The sequence below is a fragment of the Thermobia domestica genome, chromosome 17 (assembly GCF_964235325.1).
Source record: "Thermobia domestica chromosome 17, izTheDome1.hap1.1, whole genome shotgun sequence".
Taxonomy (NCBI): domain Eukaryota; kingdom Metazoa; phylum Arthropoda; class Insecta; order Zygentoma; family Lepismatidae; genus Thermobia; species Thermobia domestica.
In genome coordinates this window covers 104029680-104053648 of record NC_137470.1, presented here as the reverse complement: position 1 = coordinate 104053648, position 23969 = coordinate 104029680, and the positions used below count along the sequence as shown (strand labels likewise).

At 38.7% G+C, this 23969-nt stretch overlaps 1 protein-coding gene across 1 annotated transcript in view; it reads right to left on the bottom strand.

The window, feature by feature from the left end:
• LOC145674113 (putative choline-phosphate cytidylyltransferase) overlaps positions 1–23969 on the bottom strand; it is an 87608-nt gene that overhangs the window by 61410 nt on the left and 2229 nt on the right. Inside the window, exons 3-4 of the mRNA XM_081743937.1 lie at positions 22100–22216; positions 9505–9656 (exon numbers count right to left, since the gene is read on the bottom strand). Coding sequence (XP_081600063.1) covers positions 9505–9656; positions 22100–22216 — 269 coding nt within the window. The remainder of the gene's footprint in view (positions 1–9504; positions 9657–22099; positions 22217–23969) is intronic.

Sequence of the window (23969 nt, the reverse complement as noted above, 5' to 3'; positions counted from 1 at the left end):
TATTTGTTTTACCGTAATTGTACCTGTTTGTTTGTTTTCTCCTTTTATTAACCATGGCCGAATCGGGTTTTACTGTTCGCAATGAAATCACTCGTCATTATAGACGATTTAACATTGAAGGCAGAATGCTCGAAGTTCAATTCAACGCACCGCCCGTAGGAACCGATATCATACAGTATGTACATAATAGTTTCCAAGCAATGCTAGACCATTTGTTAGCCAATGTCGACGATGAGGCGATGGTTGGTTTATCGGTAATATCGCCACGTAACACGAATAAACCATTTTGGGTGAGTTTTCGCCAAGCACGAAACTTGACACTGGAAACGATGTGGGCCTCGTTCGAAAGAGTGTTACAAAGTAACAATGCATTTCTCCTGCACGAACCATTCACCGTGCATTTTCATCGTGTGGATATTCCACGTGGCTACGGCGGTGGTTTGCGGCAAGGAGTACTTCAAAATGAAGAATTATTACGTTGCAAGCGTGGGATTGTACGTGTAAAAAATCAAGATTCAAGGTGCCTGGCGTACGCCCTTGTTATTGCTATTGGCCTGAAAAAATACAAGAATGTAGATGTAAAACGACATAAGCAATATAAAGATCAATCAAAATGTGTTGTGGACCAAGAAGTCGATGCGCTATGTGCAAATGCAGGAGTCAATTTGGATCATGGTGCCAGTGTAAATGAAATTCGACAATTCCAGGCATACCTCAAAGAATATAAAATTACAGTGTACACCAGTTTCACAGGCCATGATATCATGTACGAGGGACCGAACGATGAAAATCGCACTCCCATAAATTTGATTTGTTTGGCTGGTCACTTTGACATCATCCAATCTTTAACTGCTTGTTTTGCAACCAAGTTCTACTGTGAAGCGTGCCATAAAAAATACAGTGAACGTAACAGACATGTGAAAAATTGTCCTGTAACATGCTCCAAATGTTTACAGAGACCTCTATGCGACAAGAACCAAACGCTAGTGCAGTGCAACGACTGCAATCGTCAATTTTACGGCGAAGAATGTTTTAACAATCATCGTAATATTGTATATCATCGTGGGGAACCTGTATGCAGAATGGTGAAGCAATGTACTAAATGCTACAGAGTTTATTCTTTTGTGCATACAGGACAACGCCTTCATGATTGCAATGAGATCTTTTGCAATGTTTGTAAGAAGATTGTTCCAGGATCACATCAATGTTTTATGCTTCCCGATCGACAATGCTTGAAACCTGGTGTTCCTTCACTCATGCACGCAAAGAAAGCCTTGTTGATATTCTATGATATAGAATCTATGCAGGACACGAATATTGGCGATAATACGTATGTACACATTCCAAATTTATTGGTTGCACAACAAGTATGTTATGCATGTGTTGAAAACAATAATATCCAGCAGTCTTGCAGTACGTGTGGTCAGCGCCAGCATATTTTCCAAGGAGACGATCCAGTTTATGATTTTCTCCAGTACTTGCGGGAACGTCGTCCCAATATAAATAGGATTTTCTGTGTCGCGCACAACGCTAAGGGATACGATGGACATTTCATCCTAAAGACCATGGTCGAACAATGCCAATGGAGACCTGACGTCATATTAAATGGGACCAAGATACTGAGTTTAACCTTGAATAATCTGACGTTCATTGACTCGTTGAACTTCCTACCTATGGCATTAAGTAAATTGTCAAAAGCGTTCAATTTACCCGCAACCAAAGGCTACTTCCCGCATTTCTTCAACACCAAGGAGAATCAATCGTATATTGGACCACTTCCAGAAACAAAGTATTATGGTGCAGATGAAATGGCCGTCGAAGACAGAAACAAGTTCATGCAGTGGTACAACGATCATCGTAATGACACGTTTGATTTCCAGAAAGAAATTATCAAATATTGTATTCAAGATGTCAATGTACTGCGACAAGCATGCGTTTCGTTTATGACGTCATTTGAAACAGAAACCAAAGTGAATCCCTTCTTGGAGACGATCACGATTGCCAGTGCTTCCAATCTAGTATTTCGCCGGAATTTCCTTAAACCCAATACCATTGGAATTCTACCGGCACATGGCTATCGATGGAGAAGTACCCAATCGATCGCTGCAATGCAATGGCTGGCCTACATTGAAAAAACCGAAGAAAAACAAATCTTACATGCGGCCCGACAAAAAGAAGTGTTTATTGCGGGATTCCATGTTGATGGTTACTACCAAGATCCTGAGACGTTAGAGGAGCACGTCTACGAGCATGCCGGCTGCTTTTATCACGGGTGTAAAGTATGTTTTACTACAGGCCGTAATCAGCCCATCTACAGCAATCCAGAAGACACCATGGAATTCCGTTATGAACGAACGCAACGCAAAAATGCAAGACTGCGTGAATTGGGGTACATTGTACATGAAATGTGGGAGTGCGAATTTAATCAATTCTTAAAACAAAATCCTGCAATGGCAACGTATCTGAAGAATCACCCGTACATGAACCGCAAACCATTAAATCCAAGAGATAGCTTTTTTGGAGGAAGGACCAATTGCGTGAAATTGTACCACCAAGTCGATGAAAAAGCAGGAGAAGTAATAAAATATTTCGATATTGTCTCGCTTTATCCTTACATCAATAAGTGTGCTAAATACCCTGTAGGCCATCCACGAATTTATCTACAGGGTGATGAAAATATACCACCAATAAATAAAGTCAATGGTCTAATCAAAATGTCGATATTACCAAGTCGCCATCTTTATCATGGTCTCCTGCCTTACCGATGTAACAAGAAACTACTCTTTCCACTGTGTGCTGCGTGTGCCGAAGAAATGAACCCAGACCCTACAGCAACGTGTACACACAACGATCAGGAGCGATGCCTCACTGGAACATGGGTATCATATGAAATCCAGAAAGCAGTAGAATTAGGATATCAACCAGTGGAAATTTTTGAAATTTGGGATTATGACATTGAACAATATGATCCCATCACGAAAACAGGTGGCTTGTTCACGGAATATATCAATACATTTTTGAAATCAAAAATGGAAGCGTCTGGCTGGCCCAGTTCCTGTGTGACCGAAGAAGACAAATCAAAATTCATACAAACCGTCCTGGAGCGTGAAGGTATTGCATTGGATCCGTCCAAAATTGAAAATAATCCTGCACGAAGAAGTTTATCTAAGCTTTGTGGGAACTCTCTATGGGGAAAGCTTTGCCAGCGTACAAACTTTAGCCAGACCACAATTATTGACCGGCCGGAAGAATTTTATGAAAAACTCACTTCCCCCGACATTAAACTCCATCAAATTGTACCCATCAATGATACGATGTTGTATGCGTTCTGGGAGTACAATGAACATGTGCCTGTTCAAAACCGAAACACCAATGTCGTGTTAGGTGCATTTACAACATGTCAGGCACGCCTGGAACTGTACAAGTACCTGGAAATGTTGCAGGAACGTGTTTTATATTTCGACACGGATTCTGTGATATTTACGGAGAAGCCTGGAGAGCCAACCATTGAACCTTCAACGTACTTGGGATGCTTATCGAATGAGATGGAATCTTACGGACCACGAGCATACATCAAGACATTTGTCAGTGGAGGACCAAAAAATTACAGCCTAGAAATATACAATCCGGATACCAACGTCACCAGTTACATATGCAAAATTATAGGATTTACATTAAATTACAATGCAGGAGAACAATTAAATTTCAATACGCTAAAAGAAATGATTACAAATCAATGCCGTGGACAAGTCACCATCACTATCCCACATAAAATATGCAGGACCAAAGACCATACCATCGTCACACGCAAAGAAGAAAAAATGTACAGTATCCAGTACACAAAACGTCGATTTAAAGAATTCAATTCTTATGATACGGTTCCGTACGGGTACGTTAAAAAACAGAAGATGGAACTGGAAAAAGAAGATGAAGAAGAAAAAACTGTAAATACCCAATAAGGCCGACATTTCTTTTTTTCCTTTTCCTTTTTCCACTCCTTAACCACAAAGCAGCAACACCAAGAAGAAAATGAAGTACCCACAAGAGTTCATAAACCATCAACAACACCATCAGTGGAAGAAAATGCAGTCATCTCGTACCCAAGGGGAACCTTGACCATAAAGGAGCAACACCTAGAAAAATGCAGTACCCAGAAAAAGTTCGTAAACCACCATCAGTGGATGAAATGTACCCGAGGAGGGGGAAGATGAGCCTAAGCACATCCATCATTTACGAGTAAGTTTTATTTCTCTCTTATCAATATTGACTCATTTTTATTGTTTCAGAAAAAAGAAATTCTTAAAGTAATCCGTCGTTTCTTCTTTTTCTTTACAGGATACGTCTACAACATTCGAAGATGATGATACGTCCAATATATTCATTAAACTAGATCCTGTATTTATTATGTTAATAAACATGTATAGGAAGAGCACATACTTTTCGTTAAATACAACAAGTTGAAAAAAAAAATATGTTTTATTATTTCTTGAAACCCTGAACACTTGTTTTCAAATCATGGTAATCTTGAAAATTTAAGGTGGGAAATATATTCAAGATTTGGTTTACATGATTTTGTTCGAAAAAATAATTAAAGAATTTTTTTAGTGTCCAAAATTTGATTTTTAATTTAGTTCGAAAAATTTGGATTTGAAAATTTTCAAATGTGGTTTACATCTTTAGTACGAAACTTATTTTAAAAAATTGGTTCGAAATTTTTTTAAAATTTTTAGTTCGAAAAATTTTGATTTGAAAATTTAGTTCGAAAGTTTTTAGTTTAAAATATTTTTTCGAAAATTTTTTAATTTTTTTAGTTCGAATTTTTTTTGGGTTCGAAAATTTTTTAAATTCCTTTTAGTTCGAAAATTTTTTGATTTGAAAATTTAGTTCGAAAGTTTTTAGTTTAAATTTTTTAGTTCGAATTTTTTTGAAATTTTTGTTTCAAAATTTTTAGTTCGAAAATTTTTTGTTTGAAAATTTTTGTTTAAAATTTTTAGTTACAAATTTTTTTTAGTTCGAAAAATTTTTAGTTTAAAATTTCTTGCACTCTGCGGAACCGTTTCGAAAAGAATCGGAGCAGTTTAGGTAAAAAAAAATCTGGCAACACTGTTTCCATTAATGAAGCGCTTACTGAGCAATAAATCGCTTAAACTCACAACAATGTGTTATAAGAAATCTACAAGCAACACCCCTCTTTCACCATTGTTACTTCCAGAGACATAGGCTACTAATTCAAGGACAGGATCTCCATCAAGGTAAGAATCATCTTATCTGTCAAAGAGAGAACGATAATATTTAATGTAAACTTCAGTACAATATCATACCATAAAAGGGTTATTTAAGGATGGGTTGAATCCTCCACGGGAACTTTAAGGTACCAAAAAGGATAACCATTAAAAAAAATCCAGGTCGAGGGTGATCACTGTCATACCACTCTGAATGTCTAGCATTGGGGTGAGTGTAAGATTATGTGACTTCTATCCTCCAATCAAAATTGAGGTACCAAAACATTCATCTTATCCATAAAATGAAACAAATGAGTGAGGGGTTTTCCCATGTAATCTGTTCACCGTGTGATGGGTCTAAAATCATGTGACCTCTATCAACCAATCAGAATCGAGATACCAAAGTATACATCAGAAAGGACACCCTAATTTCAAAAATCCTAGGACCTAAAATCACGGGATCTCTATCATCCAATCAGAATCAAGGTACCAAAGCACTCATCTTACCCGTAAAAGGAAACGAATTAGTAATGGATTTCCCCGCAAGGGTAAAACATGACGTCATACCATGTGACCTGTTCAGCGTGTAGCGGGTCTAAGATCATGTAACCTCTATCAGCCAATCAGTATCGTAGTACCAAAGTACTCATCAAAGAGGATACCCAAATTTCAAAACCCAGGGTCTAAGATCATGTGACCGCTATCAACCAATCAAATTCAAGGTACCAAACCACTCATCTTACCCATAAAAGGGAACGAATTTTAAAAAATCCCTGAGCCTAAGATCACGTGACCTCTATCAGCCAATCATAAACACTCATCTTACCCGTAAAATTGAACGAATTTCAAATATCGCAGGGTCTAAGATCACGTGACAGCTGTCAACCAATCAGAATCACACATCTTACCCGTAAAAGGGAACAAATTTCAAAAATCCCGGTCATAAAAGAGAATGAGGGATTTCCCCGCAGGGTGACTCATGACGTCATACCACGTGACCTGGAAAATTTGAATTTCCCGCGTGGGCGGGGCCTAACGTCACGTGACCTCTCTCAGCCAATCAGAATCGAGGAATTTTTGCTGACTCAGTTCGCCATACGCGGACCACTACTACTACCAAGCTACCTTTAACAGCAATTCTAGGATAAATAATATTTGTGAATTGTGGAACTGGAAGTTTCATCATCTAGTAGGAATGTCCCACGCAACTATTTGGAAGCTTATTCATGAAATTCAACAAGTTGAAGCAACGGTTTCAGCTGTGCTTCATCAAGATGCTGTGGGGCAACCACCCAAACAGAAAACTAGAAGAGTGTTTCAGATTTTTCAGAAACGGCTCTAGTCTTTGTGCTTAACGTATAACACTGGAACTAAATGTTTGAAAAAAAATTTGCTTGTTGTTTCCTATAATGTTATGAATAGTAGAAAATGAACATGTAAACCATTTATTACATTAATACAAGTTATATTTTGTTTGCTAATTTTCTGTTCTGAAATTTTAATATTGTCAAAACTTAATATTTGTAAATAGTGATATATAAATCCATTTTGCCTGTGCTAACACCCAACCTTTCAATAAATAAATATTTAAATGATTTTTAACAACTAGATAAAAACTAAATACATCAACTATTTATTGATTTTAGAAAGGCGTACGACTCGGTTAGGAGAGAAACATTATACAACGTTCTTACAGAATTTGGAATACCGAGAAAGCTAATTAGATTAATTAAGATATGTTTAAATGAATCCCAAAGTAAAGTCCGGGTAGGAAAATTTTTGTCCACGAGCTTTCACGTCGAAAATGGCCTGAAACAAGGAGATGCGTTGTCGCCATTATTATTTAACTTCGTTCTGGAATACGCTATAAGGAAAATCAAAGATAGCAACCAGGGCCTACAGTTGAACGGTATTCACCAGGTTATGGCATATGCTGATGATGTAAATTTAATAGGGGATGATAGGAGAACAATAGAAAGAAATGCAGAGATCTTATTAACCGCTTCCAGGGACATGGGTTTAGAAGTAAATGCAGAGAAAACTAAATACATGGAAGTGCGTCGGGACCGGAATACAGCAAATTATGGATGCGTTAAAATATTAAATGATACTTTTCATAAAGTGGATAGTTTCAAATATCTAGGATCAATATTAACAGAGCAAAATCATATTCACGAAGAAATTAAGTGTCGACTAAAAGCAGGGAATTCGTGTTACTATTCGGTTCAAAATCTCTTGTCGTCGCGAATTCTGTCGAGGAATTTGAAGCTTAAAATATACAAAACGATAATAATGCCTGTTGTTCTGTATGGCTGCGAAACATGGTCACTTACTCTGAGGGAAGAACATAGACTGAAAGTATTTGAGAACAAGATCCTGAGACGAATATTCGGACCCAAGAGGAACGGGAATGGGGAATGGCGGAAACTTCATAACGAGGAACTACATAATTTATATGGTTTACCCAACATTGTTAGGGTCGTCAAGCCTAGGAGGCTTAGGTGGGCGGGTCATTTAGCTAGAATGGAAGAAAGTAGAAACGCTTTCAAAGTCTTGACAGGAAGACCAATCGGAAAACGACCATTAGGAAGACCTAGGCGCAGATGGGAGGACAATATTAAGATGGATCTCGCAGAGATTGGAATACATAGTAGAAACTGGATGCAGTTAGCTAAGGATAGAAGTCAGTGGAGAGCTTTTGTGAACGCGGCATTGAACCTCCGGGTTCCATAGGCCATAGAGTTAGTTAGTTAGTTAGTTAGATAAAAACTAAATGGCAAGATAAACTTTGAAATAAAAAAGGTAGGGAAGCAGCGGAGAGGATCCCTTCAACTTACAACAGTCGAGGTAACAAGGATCAAACTATTTCTAAAGAATGGGGCTGGAGGTAGTTGTATAAGTCTTGTTTTTCCTTTCTAGCCTATTTTTGAGCTGTGGATAAGGTAGTAAAAATTGGTATCCCGTGAGGGGATAATTTATTATATTTGTTACTACTATATTCTTCGTTAATTTTGTAAGAAAGAAAAAAAAACGAAAGCTGCAACCATTAATAAATCATATTTTCTTTAAATTGATTTTATCATTCAGTGGCCCACTTTTTAACGACCAAAGTCAACAGTCTAAAACATTGTATAACAAAAAAATCAATCAATTATTCAACTATCGGAACACTCCTTTACTCCCTTATTCTTTGTAAACTGCAGTTCCAAACAATAGGCTTATTTCGGAAGGTAAGGGGAAACCACACAACAAGCTCGTTCAGATTGTATTAAATCATCATTGTGTCTGTTTAGAAATTTAAATGTTTGCAATCTACAACGTAAAAAATTGAATATAACTTTTTCCCGTCCCGTGTCCTCCTCCTTCGAGGTACGATTTATATAAATATTTAGTGATCTCAGATCAGTAAGTACCATGATCTAAGATTGTACCAAAAATGGATTGAGCTGCTTGGACGTAATAGATAAATGTGAATTTTTAATCCTCTTCGACGTGGCTCCCGGTCTGTTTCTTCTATGCTTTTTTTTTATACTTAACAACACAATGTTTATAGCACCTGCACTTAAAACCATGGCCTCAGATAGATCCATCTTGTTCAAGCAACTTGAGTAAACTGGAAAACGACCACGTGCTCAAACAACAGGCAAGAGGAAGAGCGAAAAATGACCGCTTCTTTTTCTTCTTCTTTTACGCGCCTATTTTTACGCTAGGTGTATGGGCCAACTTACGGACCGAAATTTACGACATCATTTTACGGACCGAAAATGCGCGCTGGGAGGACCGATCCCAAGTGGTTTAAGGAATTACAAAGGAACTAGTATGCTCTCTATCTAAATATCCATGTTCTACCGTGGTCCGTTATCGGCGAAACGAGCTGTAAAAGCAAGTTGATGTATAAGGATACTCCTTTAAGTATTAATGGCGCATTCGTTTCACCGATAACGGAGGCTGTTAAAACATGGATATTTAGATAGATCGCATACTAGTTCCTGTGTAATTCCTTAAGCCTCTTGGAATAGGTCCTATAGTTTGTAAGGCAAAGCGTTTCGAAACATGATTTTTCTTATTTTCGGCGGTTCATAACTCTGAAAGGAGACGTTTTTCGACCTACGTTTATCAGAACTTTTTTTCTTTCATTTCATATAAGGAATCACCTCCCAAAGTTTGTCGGTGGAGTTACCTACTACCCTGTACATACAGTATATATATATATAACAAAATAAATTAAATGTTGGTACTCGACTACTTGTGTTGACGTTGGCTACTAAGAAAGTTCTCTTACCTTATGATAACAGAGGAACTCTTCATCCAATGCCCATGGAGCATCACGAACTATTTCGTCAACGTAACGACAGTGGCGCACTGCTTCATATCTTTCGTTGTCGTTCATCACAGTCCGACCTTTGTTCTTGTGAGTTATTTCATCACCGCAAACTGAAATTGGGAAATAATAACTTTATCTCTTTCACACCAAAATAATATTTGAAATTATAAAAATATGTTGTTCGATATTTACACACATAGGTTCCTAAAATTGGTGGTTTTTACACCTCTTCAGAACTTTTAATTGAAAACCGATATCTGATTGTATATTTAGTTACTGCTATAGGAATTGATTTATTTATATTGGGCTCAATTTCAAAGTGCCATTTACCTAGGAAATAATATGTTTCCACCACTGTTTATGTTCGATCTGTAGGCTACCACTATTGACTATTGCACGACTTTGAAGTTCCCATTGTAGAAAGCTACCTTGCAGTTGACCACGGGTATTGAATCACAGAGAATGTCCGAACTCGACGATGAGACAGGTGCCAGTTGAGGAGCCGGAAACACAATAACAAATTGAGTTGGCACCTGGATCCTTGACAGGGATGTCAGAGAAGGATACTGACCAAATTCCAGTTTCCTGTTCTGTTCGGTGATAGAATTCCTGCAATTCATTTTACACTGAGCCATGCCACACGATTTCAGGGCGACCACATAGCTCCTGCAAACAATCGTAAGGAGAATTTCTGTGAATGACGTTGTTGATTGTCGCCTACGATGCGATGCGTCTGCTGGCTATCGCACTATGTGTGGGGGATGTAATGGCGGCGGGTATTCCACATGGAAAGCTGGTTTCTAGGTGCTCACGTTGGTGTTGTGGACCCAGGAATCTGTGTGAGATATTTGCATATAATACGACTGACAGTGGCACACCGTACACGAAAATTACGCACTTGATATATTTATACGATGCGCGACGCTGCGCCGTGAACTTAGCGTCGGAAAGACCCACAATGACCCCCCTCCCAGAATCTGTTCAATTTCGGCGGCATTAGGCTATGACCGACCACTCTATTCTACTACGTCACTAACGAGATACTGTTGCTTCCATCATGACAACCTCATGGCTTTGGGTTGTGCATACGTGCACAGTGATTTTAGCTTAATATTACCGAATCATCCTCTTTATACAAGATCTTATTGATAATTTCAAGATCTTAGTGTATATATGTGTGTCACTAAAGCACAAACAACATAGCCAGAAAAATGTGGTACCTCGTTAACTTTCTACATACATTCATTCCTGCGCTACATACTCCCGGAAACAGTCGTAGAATCTATGAAACGACCTAGAAAAAAAACATTCATTGGAATACTGTTCACCACCACATCACATTCTCTTGAAACAATGCAACATTGTTCTTAAGAGTAGATTTGAGCTTATGAAAGAGCATAAATCGATTGGTGCTAAATTATGTGAGTATGAGATTGTTCAAGGACTCTGATTCTTCTTTTTGACAAAATCTGAGCACAAAAAAAATCTGGTGTGGGCCGGCGAATTTTACTTCGCCTAAGACACTTATGGCAGAACTCGTTCTGCATCATTCTGTACTTTTTAGTTGCAGTTTTACAGTATTTAACACAATTTGATTGCGGAACATTACTGCATTCTCTCAACAGTGTCTACGAATAAAGAAGAACAACGAATACTGCTACGGCGGGCTGAACAGCATTCCAGTAGATGACTTTCCTAGGACGTTCAAGAGCCTTAACGACGTATCCCGCGGTGCAGAAAGAGATGTACGATGAGCTGCTGAAAAGTTCGTGGCGCACCTCAGAAGGAGTACATGCGGAATGATGAAATTTTACAATTGTTCTACATACACTCCTAGAAATCCATTACACTTTCTTCTGCGGTACTCCAACTTTTGCAGACCAGTTCTAAAAGAAAATTCTGAAGAATGTTCCTTGTATCACTCTTCCTTTGTACTATTCACCTCCTTATTAGTTCCAAAATGACTTCCTTTCAAGGTTTTCTTTTTTTCTTTTTTCCTCTTTTTTTAGTTTCGGGAATACGCAATAGTTTGATGAAGCTATAATTCAAGAATCAGTGGGTGATTTAGATACTGAAACCCTTGATCATGTAATATCAGTTGTGTTTCCAGTTCTCTATGGACAGAGGCATTGTCTTCAAGGAACATATTTTTCTTTAATTTTCGGCGATGTTGCATTTTTGATTTGTCTTTCAGTTTTGTGAGTGATACAAAATAACATTCTGCATTAAATGTTTGATCCTGAGCAGGTTGTCCCTGAATAAGACTACATAGTTACCTCAGAAGAATGTTGCAAACTTTCTCCCAGCCGGCTTCTGTGTCTTGAGTCTCCTGGGACGAAGGAACTCGAGTGCCGCCACTCTCCTGACTGTCGTTTCGTTTCAGGATCGTAGTTATTAAACCGTGTTTCATCCATGTTTACTATTTGTAAGAGAAATTGGTCGCCATTGTGCTCAAATCGGGAGATAATTTCAATCGATGTCCTCACTCTTTCACTCTTTTGATATATTAACAATCTTTGGGAACCAATTTTACCGAGAGCTGAAATCATTATGAATTAAACTACCGACGCATTCCCCTGAAATGCCTATAACCTCTGTCACACGTTTTGCTAAGATTCTGTGATTCCCCAGAATAATGTCACGAATTTCATTTACGACAGTGATTATCTCTAGTTTCCTTGCACATGGAGCATCATCTGTTAAGAAATCGCCACGTTTAATATGCGTCACACGCTTCTTGACCAATGCAAATGACGGAGAAGAGTCCCGTATTGTTTCAATGATTTCATCGTGAATTTGCATCAGTGACTTCCAAACATCAAACAAAAGTTTGATGACAACCCTGATGTCCGTGCTCTGCAATTTGCTGCTTGAGTACACATGATCATTTAAGAGACCTGGAAAGTACAATATGTATTTTGTTATCAGTATGAAATTTTGTATTTGTAGATTCAGAGATATTACTTAAAAGTGTGCAATTTCATAAATTTTTCCTGCACTCATAACGAGTCGGGCTACGATTTTTTACAGCAGCTTCTTGTATGAAGAAAACTAACGTAGTAATAAAATGTTCTGGCGTCATTAAGTATTTTATTTCGAGGAACTTACTGAATTGAATATACAACTCTTTTTTTTTTCGCGTTTCGGTAGTGTTGTAATACAGTCGAAGCAATCTCCAAGGAAGGCTATTTTGTAATCGGGGCTCAGTATCTTTTAATGAGCCAACGCTATCTCAGACTCACTATTCTCACTGAGACTAGCTTTATCTCCGGCTAACTATTCTAAATGAGACGCGCTATCTCAAACTCACTATTTTCAATGACGATAACTTTATCTGAGGCTAACTATTCTCATCGAGGCTCGCACACCGGAAACTCAATATGTTAAATGAGACTAAATTTATCTGAGGTTAACTACATCTGAGGCTAACTATCCTCAATAAGGCTCACGCTATCTCAAACCTACTATTCTCACTGAGGCTAACTTTATCTCACGCTAACTATTCTCAGAGAGATTCACATTATCTTAGACTTGCTATTCTCCGTGAGGCTAAATTTATTTCAGGCTCTTCTGAATAAGGATAACATTATTTGAGGCTAACTATTCTCCATGAGACTCACACTACCACTGACTTACTATTATCAATGTCATTAAAAAGGGACAACGGTGTCTGAGTGGTACAGCGTTCACCTCTGGTGCATGGGGTCACGCGTTCAAACTCTGTTCCCGCCAAATGGACTTTGTGGTAGACAAACACCGTGTGCGTGAGTTACTCGGGTTCTCGCGTTTCCTCCCACTTTCTTCATTCCACTATTTCATTCGTTTCTCATCATCACCGTGGCCTAGCCTGCATACGGACCACCGCGGCCTCCTTTAGCCTAGCCGGCATAACGTTGGACGTAAAACTCAAAAATTTAATTGCAGTTTTTCAATGTGGCTAAATTTATTTCAGATTTTTCTCTACGAGACTAACTTTATCTCAAGCTAACTGTCTCACTCAGACTTAGACCCACTATCTAATATCAAACTGGCAAAACAATCTCATGTTAAAGAATAATTTGGTCTTAGCATCTTAGCCTTCATCTGTCAACACTGTCTCAGTCATATCGCACTTTCGATCGATCGTGGTATACAAACTTACAGAACAAAAATATTGTGAACTAATAAGAAACAGTACACCAATTGGTTGTGAAATTTAATATGTTATGTATGGATCTTTTTAAAATGCAGAAAGAGGTTTGTAGGATACTGTAAGAGAAGCAAAGTCTTCATTAACACAGTTGAAATGTAACAATTTTGTAATATACTTCATTGGTTGGACATGAGTGGCTGAACGGTTTCTCGAATACAAAATGGTACAGTTTTGTAATTTAGCTTTTTGATTATTTTGTATAACCGTAGATCTGAAACTATGCACTTTTTTCCAAATGCTCATATGAACTTTTTTTTCTTATTTTCAAGTGAGAAATCATCTCTTACAGTTTGTCGGTATAATCCATTGACGCTATATATATATATACAGATGGTGATCAGGAAAATGAAAACACCTGTAGTTGGCAACACGTCAAATGTATGGGTTGGCAGTGGTGTCGTGGCGCCCGCAGCGCCGGACCGCTGGTGGTGGTGTGTTAAGTCGGTCTCCATACTACGTCAGGCGCAGTGGAACAGCAGTGTCCAGTGGCTGCAGCAGACGGAGGTAGTGTAAAATGGGAGACCTCTCAGATTTTCAAAGAGGGCAAATTGTTGGTGCGCGGTTATGTGGAGTGAGTGCGACGACAGTGGCTACTGTGTTAGGTGTGTCGCGTGGGACAGTGTCGAAGGTGATGACGGCCTACACAACACACGGGAAAACCACATCGGGGAAGCGGAACAGTGAGCGGAAGAAAATCATGAGTGACAGGTCACGCCGGTTATTAAAGCGCATTGTCACGCAGAACCGTCGTACCGCTGCGGAGCAAGTGGCGGAGGAACTCAATCAGCACCTCCCCCACCCTGTTTCGACAATCACAGTCCGCCCTGAATTAAATAACATGAATTTACGGGGTCGTGTTGCACGGGCCAAACCGCTCATCAGGGACCATAACGCTTTCGTACGCCGCAAATGGTGCCGCGTCCATGCAACTTGGACCGTTGAGGACTGGAAACGTGTGATATGGTCGGATGAGTCATCCTTCACCCTATTCCCAACCACGAGCCGTATTTCTGTGTGGAGAACGCCCAAAGAAGCTTATGATCTGCAGTGTCTCCGCCCAACTGTGAAACATGGCGGCGGCTCGGTGATGCTGTGGGCCGCCATATCATGGTTTTCATTTGGTCCTGTAGTCACACTTAGCGGACGAATCACTGACAACGATTATGTCGCAATTTTAGGAGACCACTTTCATCCTATGGTCCGGATGTTGTTCCCGGACAATGACGCCATATTCCAGGATGATAATGCACCCATTCACGCAGCTGGTGTTGTTGCAGCGTGGTTTGAGGAACATCGGGATGAAATTCAACACCTCCCCTGGCCCGCCCAATCCCCAGATCTCAACATAATTCTACATCTGTGGTCCGTCTTGGAAACACGATTCCGGCGACGATTTCCACCTCCATCCTCTCTCACAGAACTGGCCGATGCCCTGCACGAGGAATGGTGTAAAATTCCACTTGCTTTCATTCACGACCTCTATGCCTCCATCCCGCATCGCATCAAGGCTGTTCTGAAGGCGAAAGGTGGCCCGACACCATGTTGATCTGGTAAGTTGCAATTTCGTTCAGGTGTTTCCATTTTTCTGATCACCATCTGTATACTTCCTTTTCTTTTGCCCTAAAAAATCTTGTAACTTCAGTCGTAAACCACTTATAATTTTGTTCAATTATTGACCTCAAAACAAATTGAACCCGAAAGCTGGCCTCCCGATCCTAAACATTTATGACATCTTCATCCTTGAAGTGCAGCGTGAAGTTGGACATTGTTGGCTACATTCAAAGCTGATGAACTAGAAGATGAAAACGAAATACACCCAGAATATCAACGAACACAAATGTAATGAAACAAAATCTTTGAGTTTTACGTCCCACGGTTATGCCGGCTAGGCTAAAGGAGGTGATGATGAGAAATAAATAAAGTGGTGGAGTGAAGAAAGTGGGAGGAAACGGAAGAAGCCCGAGGAAACCCACGAATACGATGTTTGTCCACCACAACGTTTACTTGGCGGGAGCTAGGATTCAACCCGGGATCCCATGCACTAGAGGTGAATGCTCTACCACTGAGCCACCGCGGCCTCTGAACACAAATGCAGAAGTCCTAAGCAGACAATGGATTGGATTGGACAATCTAAGCAGCACTGAAAGATTGGTTTTGGTATTTGGAACATCAACATCCAACGAACCTACAAACTTCCGTCGGTTCAAAAATACTTAGAGAAAAGCTGCCAAGTTGTTCTGCAAAATTTATTACGTACTCAGCCTTAGAGTCAATTACTCTTGTCGTCAAAATTTGGATTTCTTGAGAAAATTGATTTCAGGTCACGAAGGAATTGATAGGATCATCAATTTTGACTAACATGGTACCCATTGTCCTCCTTATCGATAATATTGCATGCAGAGCACGCTTAAGTTTGAAGAAGTTAACGACACATCGAGACTACCGACCAGACCCTGATCCGAGGAATTATCATATATTTTTGTCCATGAATTACTTTTTTGGGACTATCTCGCCCCAAAGATATGGGAGGATTATAGAACTATTAGTCTCATATCTCATGCAGCTAATATTCTGCTCCGAATACTAAACAGAAGGTTATATGAAAGAACAAATAAAGAAGTTGTGGAGGAGCAGTTCGGGTTCAGAAGAGGCAAGGGTACAAGAGATGCAATTGGATTATTAAGGGCGATCGGTGAAAGATTTATAGAAAAAGGGAAAGAGGTGTATGTTATATTTATTGATCTAGAAAAGGCTTTTGACCGCGTGAATTAAGAATTGTTGTTGGGAGTTCCAACGAAGATAGGATTGGAATTGAAAGATATAAGACTTTTAAGAAACTTATACATGAACCAAGAAGTAAGTGTTAGGATAGGGGAAGAACTGACAGAAGAGAGTGCAATTGGAAGGGGAGTTCGACAAGGATGCTGCCTCTCGCCAACACTATTTAATGTCTACCTAGAAGAGGTAGGGAAAAAGAGTTTACATGATGATGACATTTCGGTAGGAGGCAGAATGATTAGATGCATAAGATTTGCATATGATATGGCGCTTATTGCAGAATCTGAAAAGAAAATCAATAAAATGTTAGAAAAAATGAGAAAGGGGTTTGAAGAATATGGGATGAAAATAAATGTTAGAAAGACAAAAGCCATGGTGATTGGAACGAAGGGGTCTGTGTCAAATATAAAAGTAGGAGGTGAGAAAATTGAACAAGTGAATAGCTTTCGATATCTGGGTGGTATTCTTAGTAATAACATGAAGTGCGAACGTGAAATAAAAGCAAGGATAGGAATGGCGAAAGAAGCCTTTAGGAGGAAGAAAAGTCTGTTTTGTGGGACCTTGAATAAAGAGTTGAGAAAAAGACTCATAAAATGCTTCGTGTGGAGTGTTTTACTGTATGAGGCGGAAACTTGGACATTACGTAAAGGTGATGAAAATCGGCTGGAAGCCTTTGAAATGTGGGTGTGAAGAAGAATGGAAAAAATTATTTGGGTCGAGCGGAAAGCGAATGAGAGAGTGTTAGAAATGGCGTGTGAGAAAAGAACACTTTTAGATATTATTAGGAAGAGAAACTGGTTGGGACATTGCCTAAGAAGAGATTGTATCATGAAAGACGTCCTAGAGGGTATGGTGGCGGAAAAGAGAGGAAGGGGGCGAAGGAGACTACAATTAATGGATGATATAAAAACAGAAAGATCATACGCGAAGACGAAGAGGTTAGCGGAGGACCGTGGAGCATGCAAGCTTCTCAGCTGCGGCAAGTGACCTTCCAATAAAGTCAGAATACCTATGATGATGATGATGATGATGATGATGATACTTCTATTTTTGTAGTTCTGAAAGAACGCTGACATAAAGACCTTTCTTCTCTAACAACTAACGGTACGGTATCATGAGTTCATCAATCTGCAAGAAGTTATTCAATAGAGCAGAATTCAGAAATTTACAGTATGAGCGGTAACACTTCACAGTAATTATTTCAACAGTAAACTGATGATGACCATTGTTAACACCATGAACTTTTGTGAAATATAATCAAGAATTAGTTGCACATTCGAACATCGAACCAGACATTCAGCATACCATATAAATACATAATGGCGTTCGGTTTCTATCGGGTCAGTTTTGAAGGATATTCACCTTACGACAAGCCTCGCCACCACTACCGATGGTGTTTTGCTGGAATATCACCCAACACCGAAATGTTCATTGATGCAAACTCAGCACGACAAAAGGAATTCGGTACCACTCCTCCCTGTAAGGTTTTCAGAAACCAGCACGGTTGCGTGGACGCCGATATTGCAGACGGTTTTCAACAGGCTAAAACCATAGAAATCCATTGAACTTTTATCGCACTTTACAGAAATGAATCTTTTACTTTCTCCATTGTTTGGTAATAATATGCAGCAGTGACTGTTTCCTTTTTATTCAAGAACTCTGTGAATACTCTTCCTTTGGAATCCCAAGAGACAGCCACAAGAACTTTAGCTGCATATAGTTGAACCTTGAAATTATCCTCAAAGGGAGCGTGGGATGTTTCTCTTCCATCGAACTTCACTTGAATTCTGGAGTATAGTAATGAACGAAGATCTCATCCCGAGTCACAACACGGCGGACAAATTTGGTCTCTTCCTTACGCTACAGGTCAGAGAATCCAAGCAACAAGCTATACGTGTGGTGCGATGTTGTTCCGTGAGTTTTGTGGGATCCAACCTTCGCGTATTACATTGTTTCGTGGATGATTCTGTATGCAGTCCGGACGGAAATATTAAAATAACTTCTTCGCGAACCTTGATTCTCCGGGTGGACACACCAGTGAGTTCACTTTATCAACCAATGTTACATTACTGACGAGAGACGGCCACCAGGCCGATCTACATCGAATATGCTTGTTCATCCTTCAGAAAACAATTTTGCAGCAGAAAACAATTTGCGGGAAATATACAGGCAATAGGTTGTATATTTAGGGATGATAAAAGTAAAAAGTCTATATTCTATAGAAAATTTACAGTTGATAGTGCCCTCAATGCCATATACTAGTAAGTCACTCAGCAGCTAAATACTGTAGTATATAACCTTTTCTCAAACTCTGTTTGCAACACATTGATAACAACTGAAACTGAGAAATAACAACAAAGAATATACTGAACATAACTTTCTTTTATGCACTTTATGCGCAAGTGCGCCCACTCGTGGATTTTATGTTTGGCTGTATTTGACATGTATGAACAATAAGAAATTACAAGTTATATCGGGTGTTGCAAAATAAGTGTTACAACTCTTGGGAGGTGAATCCTACCACTCAGACAAGAAAAAAAGTTCTCTTGAACTTTCGGCTATCGGGCATAGTTTCAGATCTACAAGGTGCCGAAAGCGTGGGAAAATGACTTTCGGACGCCAATAGTTCGGAAACTATCCAACGTAAAGAGGGCGGGTAAAAAATTTACTGAAGAAGTCATGCCTGCTGTGTTGAATTTTGCATGTTTCACAACCCTACCATGCACGCGCAAGGGATTCCCCAAAGGAACGTAGGGAGTCCCGGATAATGTGCTAAATGAAAGTTGGTCTAATGGATATGAATTGATAGGGATTCTACCAGATAACAATAATTCGTTTGTATTAAGTCGATATCTGGAACAAATACAAAATGGCGGACACTTTCATGCTCGTTGTGTGTGGTTGCATAATCGCCAGGTACGGATGCTGGCCAACAGTGAAGTTCTGGGTATTAAGTGTTGCGAATTTGTACTCAAATGCTCTAGAAAGACATCTGGAGTGTCGGTAGAGCACAAAAGATGGAGCAGGGTGATTCACATGTGTGGAACACGTAACGAAAAATACCCAGAAATGCACTCATACCCAGTAAACGTGAGTTCAAAGCGTCGGAAATGTAAGGATTAGCGTCAAGAACATGAAAACCAATTCACCAATAATATTCCCTCAAACCGACGCAATATGATGTGCACGGTTGCATACCAATAAGGATGCAACAACTGAGGCCAAGTTGAAATTGTGCAAGGGGATTTACTAAGAAAGTGGGTAAACTAAATGAATGTCTCTAGTGGGATCGCATGATTGATATCGAAATGTGGCCAATGTGTGTGTTGATATCGACATATAGCTAATGGACAAATGTCAACATGTGCCACTACCGCTGGGACACCGTCTCACATGCGAAAACTAGGAAAATAACGTTGTACATTCTGCTATTACAACTGGTGCACTTTTTGGTAGAACGTAACTAGAACAAGATTGTATCAATGTCCCACTTTCTTTGGGACATTGTCCCACAGTCGACACATATGGAAATAAATATCTTAATCCATGGTTCAAATTGTGATAGAGCGTGAAAATAACAAACTTGTATCATGTCTCACGTCTTCTGGGATATATGACGTACTCGATATCAAAATACCTCCAGAAATATGTATCTTACACACAGTACACATGCCAAGAGAAAGACGAAAATGAACCAATTTGGCACATGTAACACTACAGCTGGAACACCATGCATATGGAAAATAAAACGACATGAGAAATAGGAAGAAACGTCTTAAAGCTCTGATTGTTTACAACTGTGCAGTAGGAGTAACAAAATGTAACACACAAGCATGTCAGGAGACTGTACAAGAGCGCTTGCCAAACAAAGTGGGTACTCCTCAAAGAAATGTATACAGAGAAAGTGAGGCTTCTCGAGCCTCAGGGCTACAGCGCTTGCTTTCGCTCGTGTGGTCGCAGTTTCCAATCCTACTGAGAGCCCACGGCCTCAGATTCAAGACCCGAGTAGTTATTTTCCTATTTTCCCCACGTGGGACGGTGTCCCATCAATAATGACACATGTTAACATTTCTCCACTAGCTACATATCGATATCAACACACAAATTGTCCGCATTTCAATATCGATTATGTAATCTCACTAGAGACATTCATTTTGTTTACCCACTTTCTTAGTAAATCCCCTTGCACAATTTCAACTTGGCCTCAGTTGTTGCATCCTTATTGGTATGCAACCGTGCACATCATATTGCGTCGGTTTGAGGGAATATTATTGGTGAATTGGTTTTCATGTTCTTGACGCTAATCCTTACATTTCCGACGCTTTGAACTCACGTTTACTGAGTATGAGTGCATTTCTGGGTATTTTTCGTTACGTGTTCCACACATGTGAATCACCCTGCTCCATCTTTTGTGCTCTACCGACACTCCAGATGTCTTTCTAGAGCATTTGAGTACAAGTTCGCAACACTTAATACCCAGAACTTCACTGTTGGCCAGCATCCGTACCTGGCGATTATGCAACCACACACAACGAGCATGAAAGTGTCCGCCATTTTGTATTTGTTCCAGATATCGACTTAATACAAACGAATTATTGTTACCTGGTAGAAACCCCATCAATTCATATCCATTTAGACCAACTTTCATTTAGAACATTATCCGGGACTCCCTACGTTCCTTTGGGGAATCCCTTGCGCGTGCATGGTAGGATTGTGAAACATGCAAAATTCAATACAGCAGGTATGACTTCTTCAGTGATTTTTTTACCCGCCCTCTTTACGTTGGATAGTTTCCGAACTATTGGCGTCCGAAAGTCATTTTCCCACGCTTTCGGCACCTTGTAGATCTGAAACTATGCCCGATAGCCGAAAGTTCAAGAGAACTTTTTTTCTTGTCTGAGTGGTAGGATTCACCTCCCAAGAGTTGTAACACTTATTTTGCAACACCCGATATACTTTTAAAAATATCTTCCGCTACCAGGTCCTAATTATATTTCTCATTTCACCTCCGTTTGCGATCCCCAGGTTGAAAAACCCTGGACTACAAAGTTTCTTTATACTAAAAGTACTTTCTTTTTAAGAAAAGAAATTTCGTGTATGTCTGAAAACTTGACTAAGGTGTTTATCTGACACAAAATGCAAGCCTATTACATTGATGCTGCTCTATGTAGTGCGCATATAGACGATATCATCAGCGAAGATAATATTCAGAACAGAGCATGCTAATTAATTTAGGTCAATTTCTCACGAAATATTTAATTTTTGCAGTCGGACGGCGTTACGGACAATGCTATTCATATATCATGTCAAGAAGAGTCTTAACCTTAGCACGAAATCAATACTACTTTATTTTACTCGTATTAATGATTGTACGCTTTAATAATTAGTTGCACATTAGCAACGTTTTAGATATAAACAAAAGGCCATTTTATATTGCAATATTAACAACGAAAGCAAGAAGAGACAAATATGCTTCGGAAGCAAAACAACCAGGGCTATGCATTAAAAGTACTGTCGTGGAATTTGTCGGCTGCGAAACATGAAATTGAAAGCATCGTGTAAAATATAAATCTTAGTACTTACCACCGACAATCAAATAAACATTGGGAAACAAATTCTTGGCCTGCATGAGCTGCCGAGCATGACCCTGATGGAAAAGGTCATAAATTCCATCAGCATATACTCGGATTGGACGGTGTGCTGAAACAAATAAAAACAGTGTTCTCAATAGAAAGCACACGTTCTAATAGTACAATATATTACCAAAATAAATATTACCATACTAATACATAGCAATATAGTGCGTATCCCTGTGCACTTCTGAAGAAGACTTGTCAGATGTTAGCATCGATTCTAGATTTTTTCTTCTGCCTTAGCAAAGAGATCTGGAGTGATAGTAAAACTGTAACCCGTATTTATTATGTTAATTTTATTTATTATTTAGTGCAAAAGTGCTATATTAACACTCACAAGCTACACGCTAGAAGAAAAAGAACAAAATGTAATAACTAATGTCGTCAAAAATTTTGACTTTTAATGTTTACTTTTCCGTTCCGTTTACTTTCTAATTTTTACTCTTGCACCTAGTGCAAACCTGAATATACGGAATAGTGTTAGTAGTAAAGAATATAGTCAAGTACCTGTACATAACATAAATACAATACAGAATAGCTGTAATTAGATCAGCAATTCTACATTTATTAGTAATGTAGCCGAACCTAATTCTAAAGGTAATAGAGTCTTTACAGCCTAATAGATACACTCCAGCCTAACAGTCAACGTTTGTAGATATCTTGAATCGGATTGTTGGCAGGAATTTTTTCAATAGAAAAAAAAAAACAATAAAGGAATTTAGGTTTCCTCATAATTCTATACATGTGTGTGAGATTCAATGTGATCTAATTGATGCGGCGTGCGGTAATATATTAAACTGACCCCTGTGGGCGGAGAAGGGATTGAAACCATGTCAGCAACTGAAATTCACAGTTACAAAATTACGAGCTCAAAAATTAGAGATAATACTTCAATCTGTTACGCTGATTCTTCAGGTTAATTCTTAGCATAGTATTTTTTCGTCTTATAATTTTAATGTGATATTAATCGTTGTTTGTTTCGTTTTCGTTTAATTATTGTTAAAATGTATTGTGCTCTTTATTCTGTATCATGACAATGCGAATCACATTTTACAATTTTATGTTAGCTGCGCTCGAACAGAGGAACACTGTTACGTTGTATTTTTGATTTATATTGACCTAACCATAAAAAATATAATTTATTATTATGAAAAGAACCAACTTATGGGTATAATTAAATAATTGAATCGTCAAATTTTGAATTCTTTTTTTCTTTTCTTTTCTTTCTTTCTTTCTTTTCTTTTTTTTTTTTTTAAAGGTTAATGAAGATGTTATTGATTATTAGAAAGTGAAACCTAGAAATATGATATTGAAATAAGATTTAAAAATATATAATGTATTTCATTCATAAATTGTAATTTTAATATATGAGGGAAATTTGAAAAAACAAGGTGACCATTTATATGATATGTAAACTGCATGACGGGCCAAAGATTTTTTTCTTTTGTTTAAACGATTTAAGAAGTCCCTTAGTTCGGGAGTCATACACAGCGATAATGTGTATAACCCGTATTGGTTCTGTTCATTTTATTTATTATTTACGACAAAAGTGCTACATTGACACGCACAAGCACTAGAAGAAAGAGAATAAAATGTAATAATTAATGCCGTAAAAAATGATAATTTTGTAATGGTTATTTTTCCGTTGCCATGTGGAAGTGTTTATTTATTCGTTGTTTTGGCAATGGGTTGATATTGATCCGGTTACTAGGGAAACAGTTATGTTTTCATGTATATATCCATAGTTAGTTACCAATATATAACTAATCAAGACGTCCTGTAATACAGATGAATGTCTTACAATTGTAAAGTAATTTGCA